The sequence below is a fragment of the Hirundo rustica genome, chromosome 4 (assembly GCF_015227805.2).
Source record: "Hirundo rustica isolate bHirRus1 chromosome 4, bHirRus1.pri.v3, whole genome shotgun sequence".
NCBI lineage: Eukaryota > Metazoa > Chordata > Aves > Passeriformes > Hirundinidae > Hirundo > Hirundo rustica.
In genome coordinates this window covers 40,660,418-40,680,190 of record NC_053453.1, presented here as the reverse complement: position 1 = coordinate 40,680,190, position 19,773 = coordinate 40,660,418, and the positions used below count along the sequence as shown (strand labels likewise).

The 19,773-nt window shown below is 39.4% G+C and overlaps 1 protein-coding gene across 6 annotated transcripts in view; it reads right to left on the bottom strand.

The window, feature by feature from the left end:
- Positions 1-13,773, bottom strand: part of ACSS3 (acyl-CoA synthetase short chain family member 3) — a 93,148-nt gene extending 79,375 nt beyond the window's left edge. For 3 of the 6 annotated variants that reach the window (XM_040062885.2, XM_040062886.2, XM_040062888.2), the window contains exons 1-3: positions 13,345-13,773; positions 7,063-7,207; positions 1,201-1,389 (exon numbers count right to left, since the gene is read on the bottom strand). In XM_040062885.2, coding sequence (XP_039918819.1) covers positions 1,201-1,389; positions 7,063-7,207; positions 13,345-13,655 — 645 coding nt within the window. In that variant the 5' untranslated portion in view covers positions 13,656-13,773. Of the gene's footprint in view, positions 1-1,200; positions 1,395-7,062; positions 7,208-13,344 lie in introns of those variants that run through there. The other 3 variants (XM_040062887.2, XM_040062891.2, XM_040062892.2) reach the window with 2 other exon arrangements.
- Positions 13,774-19,773: the final 6,000 nt, after the last annotated feature.

Sequence of the window (19,773 nt, the reverse complement as noted above, 5' to 3'; positions counted from 1 at the left end):
TTGAGCCCTACACAAAATCCTGTTTTGGTTTATATGTCTAAGCAACATGATTCAATGATAAGACAGCTACCACAGTGAGTCTGAATGCTTCAGGTGACTGATCAAAATGACAAAGACTTTACCTGGTTCACTAGTAGAAAACAAGAATAGGCCATTCCATTGTTAGCTGGTTTGAAAATAATGCATACACAAGCTACTATTTTCATTTCAGTAACACAGACATCATAATGCTTTATAAACAAGCTCAACTTATGCCAAACACAAAAGCCTTTAAAGCATTCACCTCTATTAATCATGTAATCTGCACAGTCACTTATTTAGGGCAACAGTTTCTATAGCTGCCCTGCTTTGTGTAGAAATTAAATGAAGCAGAATTATAGCTTGTTCTATTTTTTGTAATAGCCAGGAGGGGCATGGCCAGGACCCAGATGTCATTCTATATCACCTCAAGCCATACACAAGGTGGGAAGGGGATGGGTCCTTTCTGGAAGGTGTGGTGGGGTAGTGCAGGTTCTGCATGGTGTGGATCACTCACCTCTCTTGTACGCTCTGCTATGAATGTTGTTGCTGTTACTGTCCATTTATTTCATGCTGTTTCTAGCACCTTGTTCTTACCTCAACCTGGTCTTCACCTTTTAGGCCTACAATTCTCCTCTCCATCCCCACCACAGGGAGGAGCAGGGTGAGCAGGGAGTGAGCAAGCACCGTATGGTTGGAGTGTTTCAATAAGAACAATAAATGGGGAATACCATTCCTAAATCAAAACACAGCTGAAAAAATATACCACCTAATATGTCTAAACATCAGATAAGCCAATGAAATCACTTAGCGTTGGCAGAATTTTCCTCATACACTTGATGAAAATGCTGTACAATGCCAATATTAAGGAGATGCTTTGTAGAAAAAGATTGAAAAACATGGGAAGAAAGCACACTCTATACAGACAGTGTGTTAAGCCCCTGCTTTTGCAGAAGGGGTTAAAATTGCTCACTTGGTGTCTGCTATACAAGTATCAACCTCAGAACAGACATAGTACTTTGTTCATGTTGCAACAATAAGTACTATAAACAAATTGAGATTGTGTGCCACACAGAGAGAAATGTTATCCTGTCTGGGAAAAAATACAAACACCAGGGTTTTGACATTGACTGATAGGAGTAACTAATGCAATGGCATTTGTTGCTCCAAACGGGTTATTACCTTTGCATGATCAATGCGAACCGAAAGCTCTTTAGATGCAAATCCACCAAAAATCAGGCTATGGATGGCTCCTATTCTTGCACAAGCCAGCATACAGTACACTGTCTGTGGAATCATGGGCATGTAGATAACCACACGATCTCCTTTCTTCACACCATATTTGATCATGACATCAGCTAACTTGGAGACCTGTACTAACAAACATTCATATTTAAAATTTCTCCAGATCTGCTGTTGCCCCATAAAAAAAACCCAAGTTTCATACAGTCAACAGATGTACAGCATCAAAGAGACAAGCCAATATGATAAAGAAAGTTGATGTAATGTAATCAACGTCCAATAAATTTAAGACATTTTCCTTTTTTGCCAAAAAAAACTACCAATATATTTTTCTTTGTAAAATAAAAATGGAAGGAGACTAATTATTGTAGTCAGTACAGCCAAAAAAAGTCAATAGCAATGTCTAGCAATTTTTAAATCAGTTTGCCAGTCATTCTTTTATTCAGGTAAAGTTTATATTTCTCAATTTTAGCTTTTAAGAATGAATGTAAATAGGTAATTTCATAAGATAAGTTCTATTCTAACTAGCTAACTTTGAAACACACAATCAATATGTGGTAGTATTTTCTTTACTGCAGTGTCATTAACTTCTCAGAATCTGAGACAAGAGACCTTGTGCCCTGAACCAAAGGTAACACAAATTCAGAGAAATATCTAGATTTAAAATTAATTTTTGCTCCCATTTTCAGATTTTCACTTTTGCTATGCAGAAACCTAAGAGAGACTATGTACAGCAGCAAAGGACTGGAACTCAAGAAATGCAATAGACTGATCAGCAGCAATGCCTCTGTAACACCATGAGAAAATATTTATTATTTTGACAGTACACAATATTCGGTCACAAATGCAGTACTGAATATTTTGTTAGTATTTACCACATAGTAAGCTGGATTATAGTGAGCATTGGAGCCTGTGACAAGCACTGTGAAGTTGTACCAACCTGCTTGCTGTGGCATGCCAATGTGGCATCTTCTGAAAGAAATGCTTTTATTTATATTATTTAAAATTTTGAATTTTCTCTTTTTGAAGAGTAACTACATTCAGTCCTAGAAACCTCATAACTATAGTGAAAAGTACATCAACTGCTTTGTATGCAGAAAGGACGTAAAATAACCCAATACTAAATAGCTACAGTGATGTACTTAGCCAAGTTGAAGAAAGCATCATGGATCACTGTGTGCAAATCAAAGGCCCACTACTGGTTTCAACTGCTCTTTTCTACTATTTTACCTCTCTGCCTAATTACATTATTTCCTGCCACCTCTGCTCCCAATATTGTTTTATATATCAGCTTCCCACCTCACTGTTTCGCTCTTCAGTGGAAATTGTTCAGAACTTTCAGTAACCTGAGACAGTAACATCCAGAAGTTCCAGGAGCATCTGCTCTGTCTTTGCATTAAATTCACAGCTCATCCACAATCAAACAGCACATTTCTACATTCTCCCTGAGGATTTAAGAAAATGGAAACACAAAAGCCCCAAGCAGGCACTCTTGCATCAGAAGATATTGCATAAGTTCCATTTTCTGTAACCATTGCATAAATCTGTGCTGTTATTTTCAAACCACAAGAAAGAACATGTTTGTAAAGCAAAGTCATCACCACACCAAGTTGAAAGCTCAACAAACTAAAGTATCTATATGATTTGTATGGCACAGATCTCTTATCTTAAATATTAATGATTTTGAGAGAAAATATCTTTAATGTTAGACTTATTAATACCCAGCAAGAACATCGAAAACTGATATACACTATCAAAACTCTGTTGCAGTGTCCTTCTCGGAGCAGCGGCTCTGTCCACCCAAGCTAGCTCTGACACTGCGATCAGTGGGGGAACACTCCTCTGGATTTTGGGAACCAGAGGAGCAGCTAAGGGGGTTTTCCCCTTATCACAGGAGAGACCCTCACTGAAGATGGAGGAAGGAGTCGGACCCGGAGGGCAAAGTCCAAGGTGTTTATTCAGTCCCACCTGGGGACATCCGAACCTCAGGGGAAGCTGCTCCAGCCGAGCCACCTGGGGTGATGAGCTCCGGGCTTAAATGCAGGGGAGGACTAAGGGAGGAGACAAACCAAAATCCAATGAGGGACAAGGTGGGAGTGGAACAGGGTTGGAGGGACATTTAAAGAAACCAATGAGAACTTAAAGGGAGGAACTTCCTCAGCTCCTGCCCTATCACTCACTGCCCTTACCTGAACTCTCTAGAAGCCAGGAGGAACAATCGAATGACAGACAGGGCCCCATAGGAGGGTACTGGGAGGAGTGTGGGAGGATTGACAGGGAAGGGGGCAGGGACAAACCTTAGAACATAACATTTCTTAGAACAGGGAAGTACAGAACAAACCATTACAACGAAAATAACATAACATAAAATACAATATGAAAATAAATAACACAGAGCACAATGCAAACAAAACTCAACAAAAACTAAAGACCTGGACATGTACAAAGCTAGTACTTATTGCCATACCACCAGCATTTACAGTCATTTCTAGGTATAATTAGTGACAGTAATTGTAATAAAAATAACTCTACTTACAAGGGTAAATTACTTTTCTATATTTCCTAGTATGAAAATATTAAAGTCTGCAAACACAGAGCTAACATCACCTTCTCTCAAAGAAACAAGAAAGCTAATTGTTATCTTCCCTGCGTCTCAAGCAGAGTGTTGACAAAAAGGACCAGAGGCAATGGAAAATAACATTTAGTGAGTAGTCACTGTAAGTGTGGATAGCAGACAATAAATAGTTAAACAAAATGGACAAGTAGTATTACTATTTATTATATTATTTCATAAATAATTATAAATAATTATGAAAAAGGCAATGTTTGCCTTCTAAAAGAAAAAATACATTATTTAATGATCATAATTACTAATTTTGTAATAGAAGACTCCCAGTGCCTGTAAACAAGTTATATAACTGTTGGGTTAGGGTGCAAGAGGGAGACAGCAAAAAGATCTGCATGTACTTGTGTAAATTTTATTGAAATCTCTCATAGCTAAATTGCATTTAATACAGAACATGCGTACAGCATACTGCAGACACAAACTACAAGTCACCTGCGCAAACCCAGTAATCGCTTGTCTGCACCTAATTTTCCCATCCTATAGACTGTGATGTCACTGAAGACAACAATCCAGTACAATACATGGGTATCTGTGATTTTCCTTGTGCCCTTTCCTTCATCCTTCTGATAGACAGGGAACATTTAGACTATACAACAAAACACTGTCTCTATCTGCAACTATTTGGAAGACAGGAACATTGTAAAGCAGGTTTATATCACCCCTCAGATTGATGTGGTAGCCCTGAAAATCCAATAAATCACTCTTCCTAAAAGAAGAGAGGGCAGAAAAGTGAGTACTGACATTTCATTAAACTGTTAAAAGCCAAGAAAACTTCCACTTTGTTACAATGTGTTGTCATTTATGATTTACATTAATACAGTGTAGTGTACTTTATCGTTCAAAAACTAACCTTGTGTAATATGCTTTTTCTCCACTTTTCTTCAAGTTTAAGACTGCTCTCTCACTTTAATATATTTGACATTTTAGTAATAAAATCACTTGAGACTAAGTGATATAATACGAAACTCAAGTAGGCTTGCAGCTTGGAAGACCAGAGTATAAATAATACTTTTATCAAATGCATGGACCCAGTAAGCAGTTTTACTTTTACCCAGCGACCAAATATTACAGCTGTATTAGCAGCTAAGGTTTCTAAGTAATTCAGTTATGAAGTAAACTCCTAGCAGTTACCAAAAGCAGTTTTGGTCCATGCCAAAATAATTCCTCTTAAAAGATACAAAACCAGAAATCCCATTCAAAATGCTCAAAAGAGGAAGTCCAAACCTTCCTGGGTTGAACAGTGACTGGGACACACAAGCATAGAATCCTTCAATGCAAGCTAAACTCTCCTAGGCCTACAAGATCCATGAAAAAAATACAAGAGCCTACATCCCTCCCATTTTCAGCAGATCTGTTTGTTACTTCTGTTTTCAGGCGTCCAGTAGCTAGTAGATAACTTAAACTTATTGTACAAGAGGGGAACAGAAAGCTTCAACAGACAAGCTATTAATATCAATTATTGCCTTTCACATTTATTTGCTTTTGATTAAGAGCCAAGTGTAGAGAATAGGACTCAGCCTCCAGCAAGATTATAATGAACTTCTGAGTGAGTACTGCTGCGTACCCCAGAAAACTTAAACCACATCTTCAACTTGGTTTGGCAATACTCTGTAACAAGAAATGTTGATGAAAGGATGTCAACTAGCAAATTTTTCTCACTTTGCACAAATTCTCCATGTCTTAAGACAATTAACACACTTATAGAGACAAACCTAGGAGACTTAATATAGTATCAAGCTTAAAAAGCAGAAAAAAGGCTACTTCTCAAGTTCTTTTCAGAGGAAATTTCTACCAAGCAAGTTCGCTTAGGATAATTTACATTAAAATGTTGTATTTCTGCATTAAAATAAACAAAGTATTATATGCAATGTATATATAGATTGATTTAATATATACACATATCTGTGAATATATCGTGTATATGTCATAATTACTGAAGGCAAATGACACAAAAACTTGTATATATAAAATTGTAATTACACTTGTTATATATTAGTTTAGGTAAAATTAGATAAGGAGCTGGACCCTCTTCTGACTTCTTAAAACACCAAAGCTAGTTGTTCCAGATCCAGCATACGGCATGTTTTGGACTTGGTAAATAAATACAAAGCTGGTAAGGAGTACAAGTTTTCTATATTTTCCTTAAAAGGTAGAATGCACAACAGGTTTATCATTTCTTTGTAGCTGTATGGCTTCTTTTTTTCTTGCAACAATGGAATAAACCCCTTACAAACTGAATTACTCTGTATTCTGAACCTCATTTCACATTTTAAACCACAGGTTCACATTACTCAAGACACACTGCAAGCATATCTTAAATACAGTGAGTGTGTTGCATTCAAAGTAATCCATCTTGCACACTGAAACACATTAAGGAAGAATATGAGTCTAACTCCAACATTTCTTTGTACCCAGTGTTAAGTTCAACTGCCATATGTAACTGGAAGAAAAAAGGCAGCTAAACAAGGGTAGCAGCATGAAGGAAAACCTCCAGCAGACAGCCCTGAGAGCCAAGAACCTTCAATGGGGCAGGTTGCAAACACCCATGGGTGGCAACAACCCATGGGGAGGCACAGAACAAATCTGAATGGGTTGATGCAAAACTGGATATTCACAATCTCATCAGGAGTAAGCTACCTCAGCCAACAGGGAAATCAAAATCCACAGACCTTCCGGACAGAAGGGCCACCAGCACTCTCCTGACTCTCGTGACATAACATAGGGGCAGGTCACGGTAGCTTTCTTTGGAATTCCTGCAGTTAAAACTCATTTAGGCTTATACTATGTGCAACAGCCAAGATACACACTTCATTTCTATGGAACTGTACTTCTGCTCATCACAGCAACTGTAAAGAGACTTAACTAATGCTATGCTTAACCTTTTAAGTAAGATCTGTTGGGGGAAAAGAGAATGAAATCAAATACAGACAAGTTAAAAATTTAATCAATCAGGGAAAAAAAAAAAACACAACAAAAAAACTATTAAATTGTAGAAGAAAAAGAGGAAATAGAGGAATTTCAAAACCTATCGGATGCAGTATAATTTGGTAGAGGTAGTAAAGCTTATAAATCAATACTGAGCACAGCAAAAGGAGTAAACTAGTGAGGTAGATAGTTGCACCTACTGTGCAATATTTATTGCCCCTTCTCATTAACAAGGTTATTCTGAAACATACCTGTTCCAAAAGTTCCTTATATGTTATTTTCTCTTTGGTATTTGTTACAGGACTGTCATAAATAATGGCAATTTGGTCTCCTCGTCCGTTCTCAACATGATGATCTACAGCATTGTAACAGATATTCAGCTCTCCACCTACAAACCTAAAAAAGAAGTTTGAAGTATGTAATAGCTAGCCTTCCAAACTAAGACAGCTTTTTTTTTTTTTTTTTGCATTTTATGTTTTTCTTTTAAGGAATGAGAGCATTAAATGAAAACATAGCTTTAGAAACATTATACTCACTTCAGGAAGTTCTTTTTTACTCTGTAACCTCATGTTTGACTCAACAAGCTAAATACGACTATTAGTGAAAATAGAGAAGTTAAAGTACTGTACCTTAACTGACTTAAACCTTGTCTTGGTTTAACTTACCTTGCATTAATCACTCTGATTTTTATATGTATGCTATCACAGAAAAAGCATAAATTCACATAACTAGACATTATGAAAACATGATAATATCCTACTTTGTCCTGGCACATACACATATTCTTTTCAAGGAGAACAGGTTCAGGACTCAAAATAGTCTTATTTGTCTCTTGGCAGTAACAGTTAAACATACAAGCATCTGTAGCTAAATGAAAGGGAGCCCAAGTTACAAGATCATATGATTATAATGCATTTGACAATACTGTTTTATATCAATGACTCAAAATTTTCTGTAGAGTGATATGAGTCATAGCCTCTTCAATAGCTAGACATTTACAGAAAATTCTTATCTTCCAATTAAAGAAAAAACATTTCAAAAATCTAGGTTTCACCTTTATAGTAATTTTACACTGAAAAAGAAAACTCAAGTGCAGCATAAATCCTCAAAGTACAAAAATACAGAAGGTACCAGACACAAAGATAATTCTATTTACTGGAAGATGATATAGTACCTAAAAGTTAAAGTTCACACTAAATTATGCCCTTTTTCTTTGTTTTTCTATCTGCATGTATCTCTGCAGCAAAATTAGCAATATACGAAAAAGACACACTTGAGAGTTGCCAAAAGGTTCTATGGGGACAGCTGTACAGTGGTAACATATTGTTATAATGCAACTAGAAATAAATGATGGTCTAAAGTAACCCACTACTAGTTTAAAAAACAGTATTTCCTTCTTCACTTCTCCTGTTTTACAAAGGACTGCTCTAGATCAGGATATTTTATATATCACTCTTATATCCATACACACAGATGCTACGGGACAGTCTTTATTATCCAAAAATGGCAATTATGAAATTAAAACCAGTTAGGATGTTTAGGAAGCAGTTATCTTACTGCAACTTCTTTACAATGTCATTAATAAGGAGAAAGTCACAAACCATTCTGTACAAAAGACTACAAAACCCTTCCCCTAAAAGGAGGACCATATGAACAATAAAGGATCCAAAATTATTTCACATAATACAGAGAAACTCTGTATTACTGTCATAAAAGTTGTGTAAGATTCAGATTTTTCTAGCAAATCACTGTAGGATGGTATTAACAAGGGAACACAGTACCTGGGCTATGCATATTCACTTAAAAATGATCAAAACATGAGCAGGCTCGAGAGTTTTTGTTCTTCTAAAGATGCATGGCAACATCAACATGAATTTTTAGCAACTACTTACAAACAAGTGTGTGAAAAAGATATAACTGTAGGTTTAATCAAAAACCATCTGGAAAGTGTGATGAGAACTTTTTCACTCTGTTGAGAAGGAAGAGGTTCTGATAGGATCAGAAAAGTAGAGATGCACTTTCTTACAAAAAATGAGAATAGAAACTGAAGAAAATGTTAGACAATACTAGATAATTTGAGATATTATTATGTAAATTGACCCTGTCACAGTTTTAAAAGTGTAAGCAACATTTGAATAGCAATCTGGGCAACATTTACAAAATTCAAAGGGGATTATATATTGCACTTATGTCTTAGCATCAGAGGAAAAACGTGTGTTGCAAAACTGCCCTCTGCCTGCACACTTCAGAGAAAACTGTTTCCACACTCCTACATAAATACTTGTTTTAGCCCTTTTCACTACCATTCAACAAGATTCCAAAATAATCTGTTCAAGTGTTTCACTAACTTCAGCATTAATAAGATTTTTCTCTCTAACATCTAAAGACAGTTTCTTATGTTGCAACTGAAGAGAGTTTTTGACCTGTTCAAAGCCAACTCAAGGAAGTTTTTCCTTCAACTTCTTTGCAAAATTCTATGTGGTTTAAAATCTAGGTCTCTGTTTTGGCTTTTACAGCAAACTATTTCAATTTCTTTATCCTATTATTGAGCAACCATGCTTTGTAGCTCTTATTATTTTTCACGTAAGCAAAAACAGATGTTTTGGGCTGTATCAGCCACTGATAAAGTTTAGAACAGTACCTGGGATTACTGCTTCAAAAAACCAAGTCAGGGGATGGTGACACTGATCATTTATTTTCTAGAAATCATTTTGCATTCCACCAACAATACTGGTATTTCCAACGGTAGAGAGTGAAAAAAACACACTGGGGCATGTTGCAAGTTTCTTTCATGCTCTTACCATATTTAGAGAGAGAGAAAGAATTGCCTTATGCCTACCTTTCAAATACAGTAACAGCCTCCTTACACTTCTTCAATTTTAGTACATTACACTGGAAAATATATGAAAAGCATCTGTTTCTGTAAGTCTCAGGTTTTGCAACCAAAAGCAAAGATACTGAAAAAAGATTGCTGTTTCAAGTTGATCTAATAAAATGTCTCCAAAAGAAGAAACAAATTCTAACTCAAAAAGCACATAATACTATTTTTCAGGTTTCCATAAACAGTTTCCAAGGTTTAAGGAGAACCTCTGACCAGAACTCCATCCTTATCCTGTTAAGCCAGCAAGCTATGTTTTCACTTGGAAGCCTGGCCACTTTCTCAGTTTAGTTCCATTGTCTGTTTTCTCTTCAGCCTGTCTTCTGAAAGACCCTCTTCTATGTTCTCTCTCTATTATATTCAAAGAACTTGTCCATCTGTCACTCTGCTGAGCGCACTAACTCCTGCTAACCATTTGGGACTTCAGAAGCATTAAAGTACAACACTATCATACACAGCCTGTTATCACTTAAAAAGAACTTTTAAAAATAAACCAAACTGCATGTTGCACATTAAGATATTTGTTTACACAAATTTGAATTGCCTAAAGTTTTATTGCCCACAAAGCAACAGGCATGCAAACAATTACAGCCCCATGTTGAGCCTTCAGACTTTCATCTTTGTATAATGCCCCAGAATCACCGACTGGCTTGAGGTTGTCAGGGATCTCTGGAAGGCACCTGTTCAGGCAGGTCTGCAGCATCCCACTCTTAAGGGGAAGGCAGAACCTAAGATTCATAAATTCTCATGGTCAAAAAGAATGGCAAAAGTCTGTGGGTTTGCAAAAACTTACAAAGTTTTATTAGTAAATTTCACACACTTTGCACAGAAATAGGTATAAGTTAGTCCCTGATACTCTAGTCTAAGCACATGGTTCTGCATAAAAGTAGGGTGCAAGGTAAAAGAGAGAGATGAACTAAAGAGGGGGAGAGAGAAAGAAAACAAGAAATAAAGAAGAAGAGATCACCAGTCCTGGCTCCAGTGTTAATCCAGCTGATGGTCTGTTCAAGAGACCTGAGACACACAGGCACCTGAGCTTTGTGGGGGGTAGCATTCTATAGATAAGTTTCTTGCTTTCGATGCAAATTAGTTATCATGCATTGTCTATTCTTCTAGACCTTTCTGAAAATGGGTCAGAGGGCTTTGGCAGTCTACTGTGGTCCTCATCCCCCTATAGTTCATGCCCACTTCTCAACCTTCTTCTGGCTCTATACCATGTGGTGCTTATCCCCAGGGTCTAGAACAAGGACATTTATCCCAGAAAAGTGCTGCCCTGCCTCTGCATGGCCCTCTTCTCCAGCCACAGCCTGTACTTTCTCACTGTTATTATTACCAACAATCCTTGGTTGGCTCCACAGCTACCTGGCTATGGGTGTTTGAGACATACACATTATTTCCCCCTTATCTTCTAGGCTTCTACAAGGTCAGCCTGGAGTCAGTAGACCAGGACCTTGTCCAGATGTCATTTTAATATCTCAAAGGATGGAGATCCCACAACCAGCTCTGTGCAAATGCTCAATCACCCTCACATTAAAAAGTGTTTCCTGATGCTTAAAGGGAACACATCTTGTGCTTTAGCTTGTGCCCACTGCTTCTGGTCCTGTCACCAGATATCACTGAAGAGAGTCTAGATCTGTCTTTTGAACAATCTCCCTTTAGGTATTTGGCCACATTAACAAGATGATTTCAGTTTCTGCAATCACAGAGGTGAAAGATGCAAGTTAAAAAGTGTGGCTAGAAAAGAGCTTGGAAGACAAGTCAGACTTCAGACCTTGAAATGTCCATTTTTCCCTCTCGTAAGGCAAAATAATTCTCACCTGAGAAGTAATGATTTACAAATGCCTAACCCTGTTACTTTAAACAAGCAAGCTTATCTGGCTCAGCAAATCAAACCATACTTATTTTGCAGAATTTGGTAGCAAAACTATGTTCATTTGCATGTGTAATATTCTCATTCCTTGGTTCTTCAAAAGTAACCATTGTACTGATTTCATTATGTTGTTTGGGAATGCCACAGTCAATGAGCTTTACTGGTCTTTAATCAAAAGATCACAGAACCAATTTGGTTGGAAAAGACCTTAAGATCAAGTCCAACCATTAAACACAGCACTGCCAAGTCCACCACTACACCTTGTCTGTAAGTGCCACATCTACACATCTTTTAAATACCTCCAGGTTTGGCAATTCCTTCACTTCCCAGGGCAGCCTGTTCTAATGTTTAACAACCTTTTCAGTGTGGAAGTTTTTCCTGATATGCAATGTTCCCAATATCCAATATTTCTAATATCTAAACCTCCCCTGGTGCAACTTGAGGCCATTTCCTCTTAAGGTCCTATCACTTGTTACTTGGGAGAAGAGGCTGACCCCCACCCGGCTACAACCTCCTTTTATGTAGTAATAGGGAGCAATACGGTCTCCCCTGAGTTTCCTTTTCTCCAGGCTGAATAACCCCAGTTCCCTTAGCTGCTTCTCATAGAACTTGTTTTCCACACTCTTGTCTAAACCCTAATTATGCAGGCAATACTGCCTGGACTTTCTGAATAGTGGCATGACCTCGAGATCAAAGTCTCAAGGACGCTCTCTATCCACTGTTACACAGCCCATCATGGCTGGTGTTACTTATAATTTAGCTTAATACATATAAATTTTCACTACTAGAGGCATCAAGTAATGATATCAAACACCAATAAGAAAGCCAGGTCCACTCCACTGGCTCTAGATCTTTTAATTTGCACAGATTTGAGAATTATTAGTATTTTAATTATATTTTTAGAATTATTAGCATTTTAAATCAAAAAACAGAAAAATACAAAAAAGAGCAAAGAACATTGATTTACCAAACAAAGTTGACCCTTATCTACATTGCCTTTTATATTCTGCATCAGCTGGTTCTTGAGAATAGATCAAAGAGCATAATGTAAACTTGCAGAAAAAGAGGTGAAGGTGGTAAACACAAAGTTTTGACTGTACACTGTCTTTGAGAAAGTATTGAAAATCCTATCGAGTAAATTATAAGAAGGACATCATAGTCTGTCTTAGGGTAGTTTGCCATTCACTGATGAAGACATATATTGAAGACAATGTCAAGGCCTTTGCCAAATATTTCCTTAACCACAACATCTAAATTACGACCTACTTAGACAGTATCTGAGATTAAACAATCCCCAAAGTCACAGTTTTTTATACACCTGTGTTTTCGTATGCCTGCCTCCCCTGGCATCTCTAGCCGGGTTTCCCATGTTCACGGTAGCCTGTTTGCAATTCAGACCCAAAAATAGTTGGCTGGGGAGCATCAGGCACACTCATCCACATCATACAGCCACACACGGACTCATTCACACACGGACATGTCACACCTGCCAGAGTGCAAGGTAACACACCCTCACCCCAACACGCTCATCCATGCTGCTTTTAAACACTAACTTTAACCAAGTGTAATTTAACTCATTCAAGCTCCGCAGCCGTCTCCTCCAACAGCGACGGCACACCGACCATCCCAGAAAAATGCTGGCATAGTTCTGTGATGAGCACATGCCCCCCAACCCAGCACGCCCGCAACTCCGGGAGCAGGCGGCTCCCTCCCCGCTGCAGCCGAGCTGAGGCGCCCGGCCGTGCCCCGACCTCCCCACCGCCCCGGGGACACTCGGACACTCACCAGGAGGCGCTCCCCAGGCTGTCCCTCTCCAGGGTCCGAACCCAGGGCTTGTACCACTGGATCTGCTCGGCGACTTCTCCCCAGACCTTCTCGGGCTCCGCCAGGCAGGACCGAAAAATTTCCTCGTACTTGCCCAGCGCCCGGGAGGAGGCGGCGCGGCCGCCCGGCGGCGGGCGGGGAGCAGCGGCGGCCCGGGCCGGGAAGGGGACGTTCGGACAGGGCTGGCCCGGCCGCCGCCAGGCACCGCCGCCCCGGCCTGCCACCGCACCCCTAAGTTTTGGCAGCGCCGCCACCTTGCCCAGGAAACCCATGTTCCACGGCCTTCCAGGGAGAGGGGCCGGACTGGCTTCTCCAGGGCTCCAAAACGTCCTCGGACGGTACAAAACAGAACGGCAGCGGCTCCCGGGGACCAGCGCGGCACGGCGGGACGCCCCCGCGGTGGGCCGGGCCGAACTGCCCCGCCCGCGCCCCGGCCCTATCCCGGGTGCCACCGCCCCTTAGAGCTCCCGGGAAATCACTGGAGCAGGGCAGGGAGGATCACTTCAGCTGTGGCCGCAGCAGCGATGATTTATAATTTATCAGATTACAGGTAAAGGATTAAGGGATGAGAAGAAGTAGACTGTTTACCCACTACAGTAGGTTTAATACATGACATCAGTGTATTATCCTGGCTCAAAATGCATGAGGGGTGGAGTTCAAGTTCATCAGAAAATTTAGGTCATCTTCAATATCCCTAACGGTCTTTCAGCATAAAGAGTGATTGCTGCTTCTGTTTCTGAGGCCTATATAATTATCTCACAGAGTTCCCCCTGGTCCAGTGCTGTGTGAAATACCTCACCTCACTCTCCTCCCTGTATCACAATAACATAAAGTAAGTACTAAGTAGCATAATGGGTTTTCCAAAAACGCTCAATTTAAGAATGAGAGACTTATTTCTTGAAAATAAGTTAAAACCTGAAAAAAACTCAAACACCTGAAGGACTAAGTGGACATTTTATGAGAAGTTCCCTACTCTACAGCATGCCAACAAAATTAAAGAAAATTAAAAGAAAGTACTCAAGTGTTAGTACTCAAGAAAGTTCTCAAATGTAAAAATTTTATTGTGCCCACACTTTCATCACTTTGACAGGACTTTTGCTGTCAACAGAGTTCAGTAGTCAAAGTTTTAAAATAAGTAAATAAAAATAAACAGAAGCTTGCACATACTGTAAGCAGTGCTGACACCATGACAGCCCTGAAATCAGAGATCACTGCTGGATGCTGGTAGTAGCATGCATTGTACAAATATGCCTGAAGAACACAACTTCACAGTCAGGTCACACATAGTTGATCTTATAATTTGAAAAATAACCCCAGAATTATATTTTATATTTCCTACCTTTGTAATAAGTAGGCTAATTTTGAATTTAAAGAACAATTCTGTTTTAAAATTACTACAGAATCACAATTATATTTTTGTGTGTGCCAGCTCAGAAATAATCACACACAGCCTTAGACTAATGTTCACAATCCCACTGCGTGACTGAGTCCAGTGTAGCGACTATCTACCAGAGGTGTGCAACTGGTAGACTTAACAAGAGTTATCAGTTGCCTCAGCCCAACTGGTGAATCGCACTTCCCCAATTCAAATTCCTAGAGGTACATTATCCACTCCCAAGGAGTAACTCTTCATACTATTTCCCTTACAAGCTATCTTCTTTGGATCACGAACACTGCGACCGATGCCCATCTAGTTAGGAAAATCCCTATAGCAATTGTGTGCGGCTGGCCTCTGGGTGGTGATAGCAATCTGTTTCTAAGCTGGAACATTTCCTTTCCCCTAAAGGGGAGAAAACTCTGGAGGCCAGGCAAGCTAAAATATTTAAGTATATGTAACAGGCTAGTTGTACACACTAACACTGAACAAAGTAACCTGAGCTGTAAACATGTAATGTGTGATGCCTAGTAGTTCTTGTGGTGTTGAAGAGCAATGCTTAACATTTATCCACTCTGTCCATAGTGTGTTCATTGTGAAGGTAAAAGTATTAAGCAAAGGAATTTGCACTGGAACAGTAAACAGTGGTACTGATTTTGGATATATGTCTTACTAGAAATGCTATGCTAGAGGTGTAGGGGTACAAGTGAACTTAACAGGAACAAGAAGTGCACTAAATTCTTATTTTAGCTAGCATCCTACTGATGGAATGTTTCTATCTGTGGAACATACTTCATTAATTAAACTCATCACACCTCATACAGATAGCTAAGAAGGTAAAGAAGGGATTGCTAATTCTCCCAACTGCATGCTATCAATTTAAGCTTCACTTACAAATACCATTATAGCAGATTTCTGAACTGATGAATTTTCCCTCTACGGCCTTTTTTTTTTTTTTTTTTTTTTTGCAAAATGTGATGTACCTGAAATTCACACTCTACGAAGAGTTCTGAAGTAATGTCAAGTGGTGTGTGTAGCAATTACCCTTGTAGTTGTAGACTTTCTTGAAGGACATAATGTATGTCTGTAGGCATACATCTAGCAAAGAACAAACTATGAAACATGGCCTGGTACTTCTGCAATTGCAAAAAAAAAATCTTTTCTAAAGCCATTATTTTGTTCAAAAATATATTGTTTTACCCACAAATGCATCCTATAGTGTAAGCTATGCATGTTTGAAGATATATGTATCTTTGTGATGGTTTTAATTTAATAAAACCAGGCAGAAACACCAATTAGTGTAGTGGTTTCATATTAACTAATTTTGGTTGCTAAATTTGGTGCAGTGGTTTTAGTGTTTATTCTCTTTTTGTGGGAGGAAGATTAGGAGAAAAGTAAAGCAGGCTTAAACTTAAAAATAAACAAATGGTGTTATTAAAACACGCTAAAAGAATGGAAAAAAAAGTGAGGAAAAGAAAACTTAAACTAAAACAAAATGCAACTTCAAAAACACTCATCCCTCCCCCTATGTCACGTTCCACTCGTACAAGCAGGGGTCATGATGGTTCATTTACTGATCTCAGAGTGCAAAATACAACACAGAGGGGATTTCAGCATTAAAACAAATGCACCTTTTATTGACTGACCATAGCAAATGCAATAGAGAGATTAAGAGTGAGAGAAAGAGATAGAGGAAAGGGGGGATATAGCTACCAAACATGGAGACAAAGTCCTCATGGTCCGGTCAATGGGTCTGCCTGTCATGTCAGGGAGAGTCTCTCAAAATCTCTGGTTAACTCAGGGGGTTTTATTATAGTCCTCAATCACGGGAGGAACAGGTAAATCTATTGAAGCCACCAAGAGGGAACAGGTAATCCATGTTCTTAGCAGTAAGTGAGAGCCATTGTCTTCTTGGTCCAACGATCACGCCTCCAGGCAAACTTCTCACTTCGGTTAAGTCAGCCCCCACCCCCTGTATTGGGGTTGTCGGGGTCTCATGTTTCAGTCCTTGAGAGGGACTTCATATAGGGGTCTCAATCTCAGTCCTTGGAAGGGGGTTTTGATCTCTGTCTGTCACGGTGGTTGTGAAGCAGATGAAGGATTTTCCATGGGGGACCACCAAAGTTATCCCAGAAAGTTCCCTTGGCCAAGAGGTGGGGAAATTCATAGGCTACTGTCGTGAAGCAGGGACCGTGAAGCAGGTGCAATCTTCAGGTACAGAACTACCATTACACTGCTCAAAGCCCGTGTACCATGGCGTGGTGACACAGGAAAATGCACCTGCAGACGATTGGCAAGCATCCACCTCGAGCAGACCAGAACTGCAGTGGGGTCCTCAGGATCCTTATGATGATCATGAGGCAAATGAGGGGAACTTCAGACAGACTCTTACATCACCCCATTACTCATGATTGTCTTCAAGAGATTTTCTTCAGCAGGGTTCCAAAGTGGCATTGCAAAGTCTTCAGGACTCATCAACGTTGGTAGTATATCCCGCAAAACAGAGGTAGTATGTAGAGAGGGAGAGGGAGAAAAAGAAGGAAAAGGAAAAGTAGAAAAGTAAAAGGAAACAATAATATTAATTCAGATTATCAAACAAATCACAGTTAATCAGAACAATAATAACAATCAGTATTAATTCAAAATATTTTTTTCATAACAAATCACAAAAATCAAAAGTAATTTTCACAAGATTACGAAAGGAAATAATTTCAAAACATACATTCAAATTTTATAATTGCCTTGTGTCAATAGCCTTGTGGATGTCCATAGGGGAGAGGACATTGGCCAGGTTATGAGCACTACTTATGGACGTCAACCGTATTAACCATTTCATCATTCTCCAATTCATAATGAATAAGATTGCTGAAAACAGAAAACCAATTAAAACTAAAATCAGAAGGACAATGATAGGATGACACAATTTGTTCAAGGCACTTGTGGCAGTAGGTGACCACCCAAAAAGAGTATCCCACCACCTGTGCTCGACATCTGTGTCTGGTTCTGTCCCGCACCGGGCGGGAGATGACTTCCAGCTAGCTCGAGTCAACCCAGCCACAGACAGTCCCAGTTCGTTTCGGCTTCGCGGCTTAGCAGCTGGACCCAATTGTGTCGTGACAGCCGACAGCAGCAGAAGAGAAAAGGCTGCTTCTCAGCTTAGCAGGTTAAAAGGTGTTTATTAGCTCCAGAGTTGAGGAGCAGAGAGGCTCACAGCTCCGAGCTGAGAGCTGAGCGGCAGAGAGGCTGAGACGCTGACAGAGTTTTTTCCTCCCTCCTACCCCCTATAAGCGGGGGAGGGGTTCCAGGGAGGACACAACAAAATAACAAAACAGGGAATTCAGGGGGTAACAAGGTGTGCCCACCCCAAACCTTGGACCACTAAAATCCAAGGCAAAAGGAATTCCCCCCAGGGGACCTATCACCTGAAGCCCTCTCCCTGAGATTTTGCAACCTGGGAGGGTTCCTCAAAGTGATAGACAAGCTGCCCCAGAGAGGGGGGTGGGAGGACTGACACAAAACACCTTGTTATACAGACAACACAAAAAGGGTTACAACATTGGGGATACAGTGAAATGAACCATAACATAAACTTCTTATAAAAACCTAATAAAACAGTTCTGCACCACCACAGACATCTTTTCTTGCCCTTTCTATAACACGATGTATTTCTTTCACACTATAATGAACACTTATCAGGGTTTTCTGCCCATCCTTCTTGATTTTTTCCAGAATTTCTCTTAAGTCCTGGTGAAGCAACAATTACTTTACCAAAGTAAGGTTCATTCCAATGGGAGTAGGTGTTAGTTTGTGAATCAATGTATAATTTGATTGCAAAAGGTAATGAGAAGTAACTGGAGCTTTATAAGAAAAATCACATCCTGTAATTTTAGTAAAATTGCAAGCACAGAAATTTGAATGATTTTTAGTGTCTACTACTATGTTTTCTACAAATACCATACCACAAATAGTTCTAAAGCATGCAGAACCATTACCTATATATATAAGGACTGTTCCAGGGGCCTCGTTAGGATGAATTTCAAAATGACAGATATTTTGCTCTGTATCCAGGCAAATATCTTGGGCTATAATTGCATTACTTTCACAGATAAGCCCTTGTTGTTCTCGGACAATACAGGATTCTAAGTTAACAGTTTGCCATTTCTCACCAATTTGACGGGCCCATTCCCTATGCTCGGACGGATAGAGAATAGCTCCATCATAATTCAATCCTAATGCAATGATAGGGAATATTAAATACACAGAGGCATTACATATGGTTAACACAAAAGCTGTAGCTGTGTTTGTAATGGGGTTGTAAGTAAAATTTACTAAGTTCCACCAGGATTGGAATTCTCTTTCAAAGTCAGTGGCATTGTCCCAAATTATTTTCTGAATTTCAGTAGGAAAAATGCCTTCTTCACCTTCTCTTCTAATAGAGGCAGCAACTGACTGCATCCACAATTGAGCCTGGATACAGCTGAGGGCCAAAGAAACCATTGTTTTGTGTAGCATTGAGCACATCAATTATTAATTTATGGTCTTTCACATTTACCTTTTCCCAATTTGGTAATATGTTTGATAACAACCACTGATGTGTTCCCAAAGCCAATAAGGACGACTGTAGTGGTGGTTGTAATTTAGTCAAATCTCTAGTTGTGGCAGCCAATTTATTCATTAATAGTATTTAGAATTCCCAATCCTGTTCCCATAACACCAGTTATTTCTCTTAACGTCCGGAGCCAAGCATAACTGGTGGTTGGGTTGGAGTGGTGGTGGTATGAGCTGTAGTAGATTGGGCTGTGATATTTATTTTAAACTTGAAAGAAAGCCCTTCAGTATTTTTGGCCCAAAGACAAACTACTTCTACGGTTTGTGGCAGTGTGAAATTGTTCCAAAAGTCCTGTATGCTTGGATGTGTGCAGACCTCTTTGTGCTTATATGTTTGGTTTGTCTGAACACTGATTGAGGTTGCTTTACTATAGATGGTTCCATAAATCATTCGGCACCCTATACTA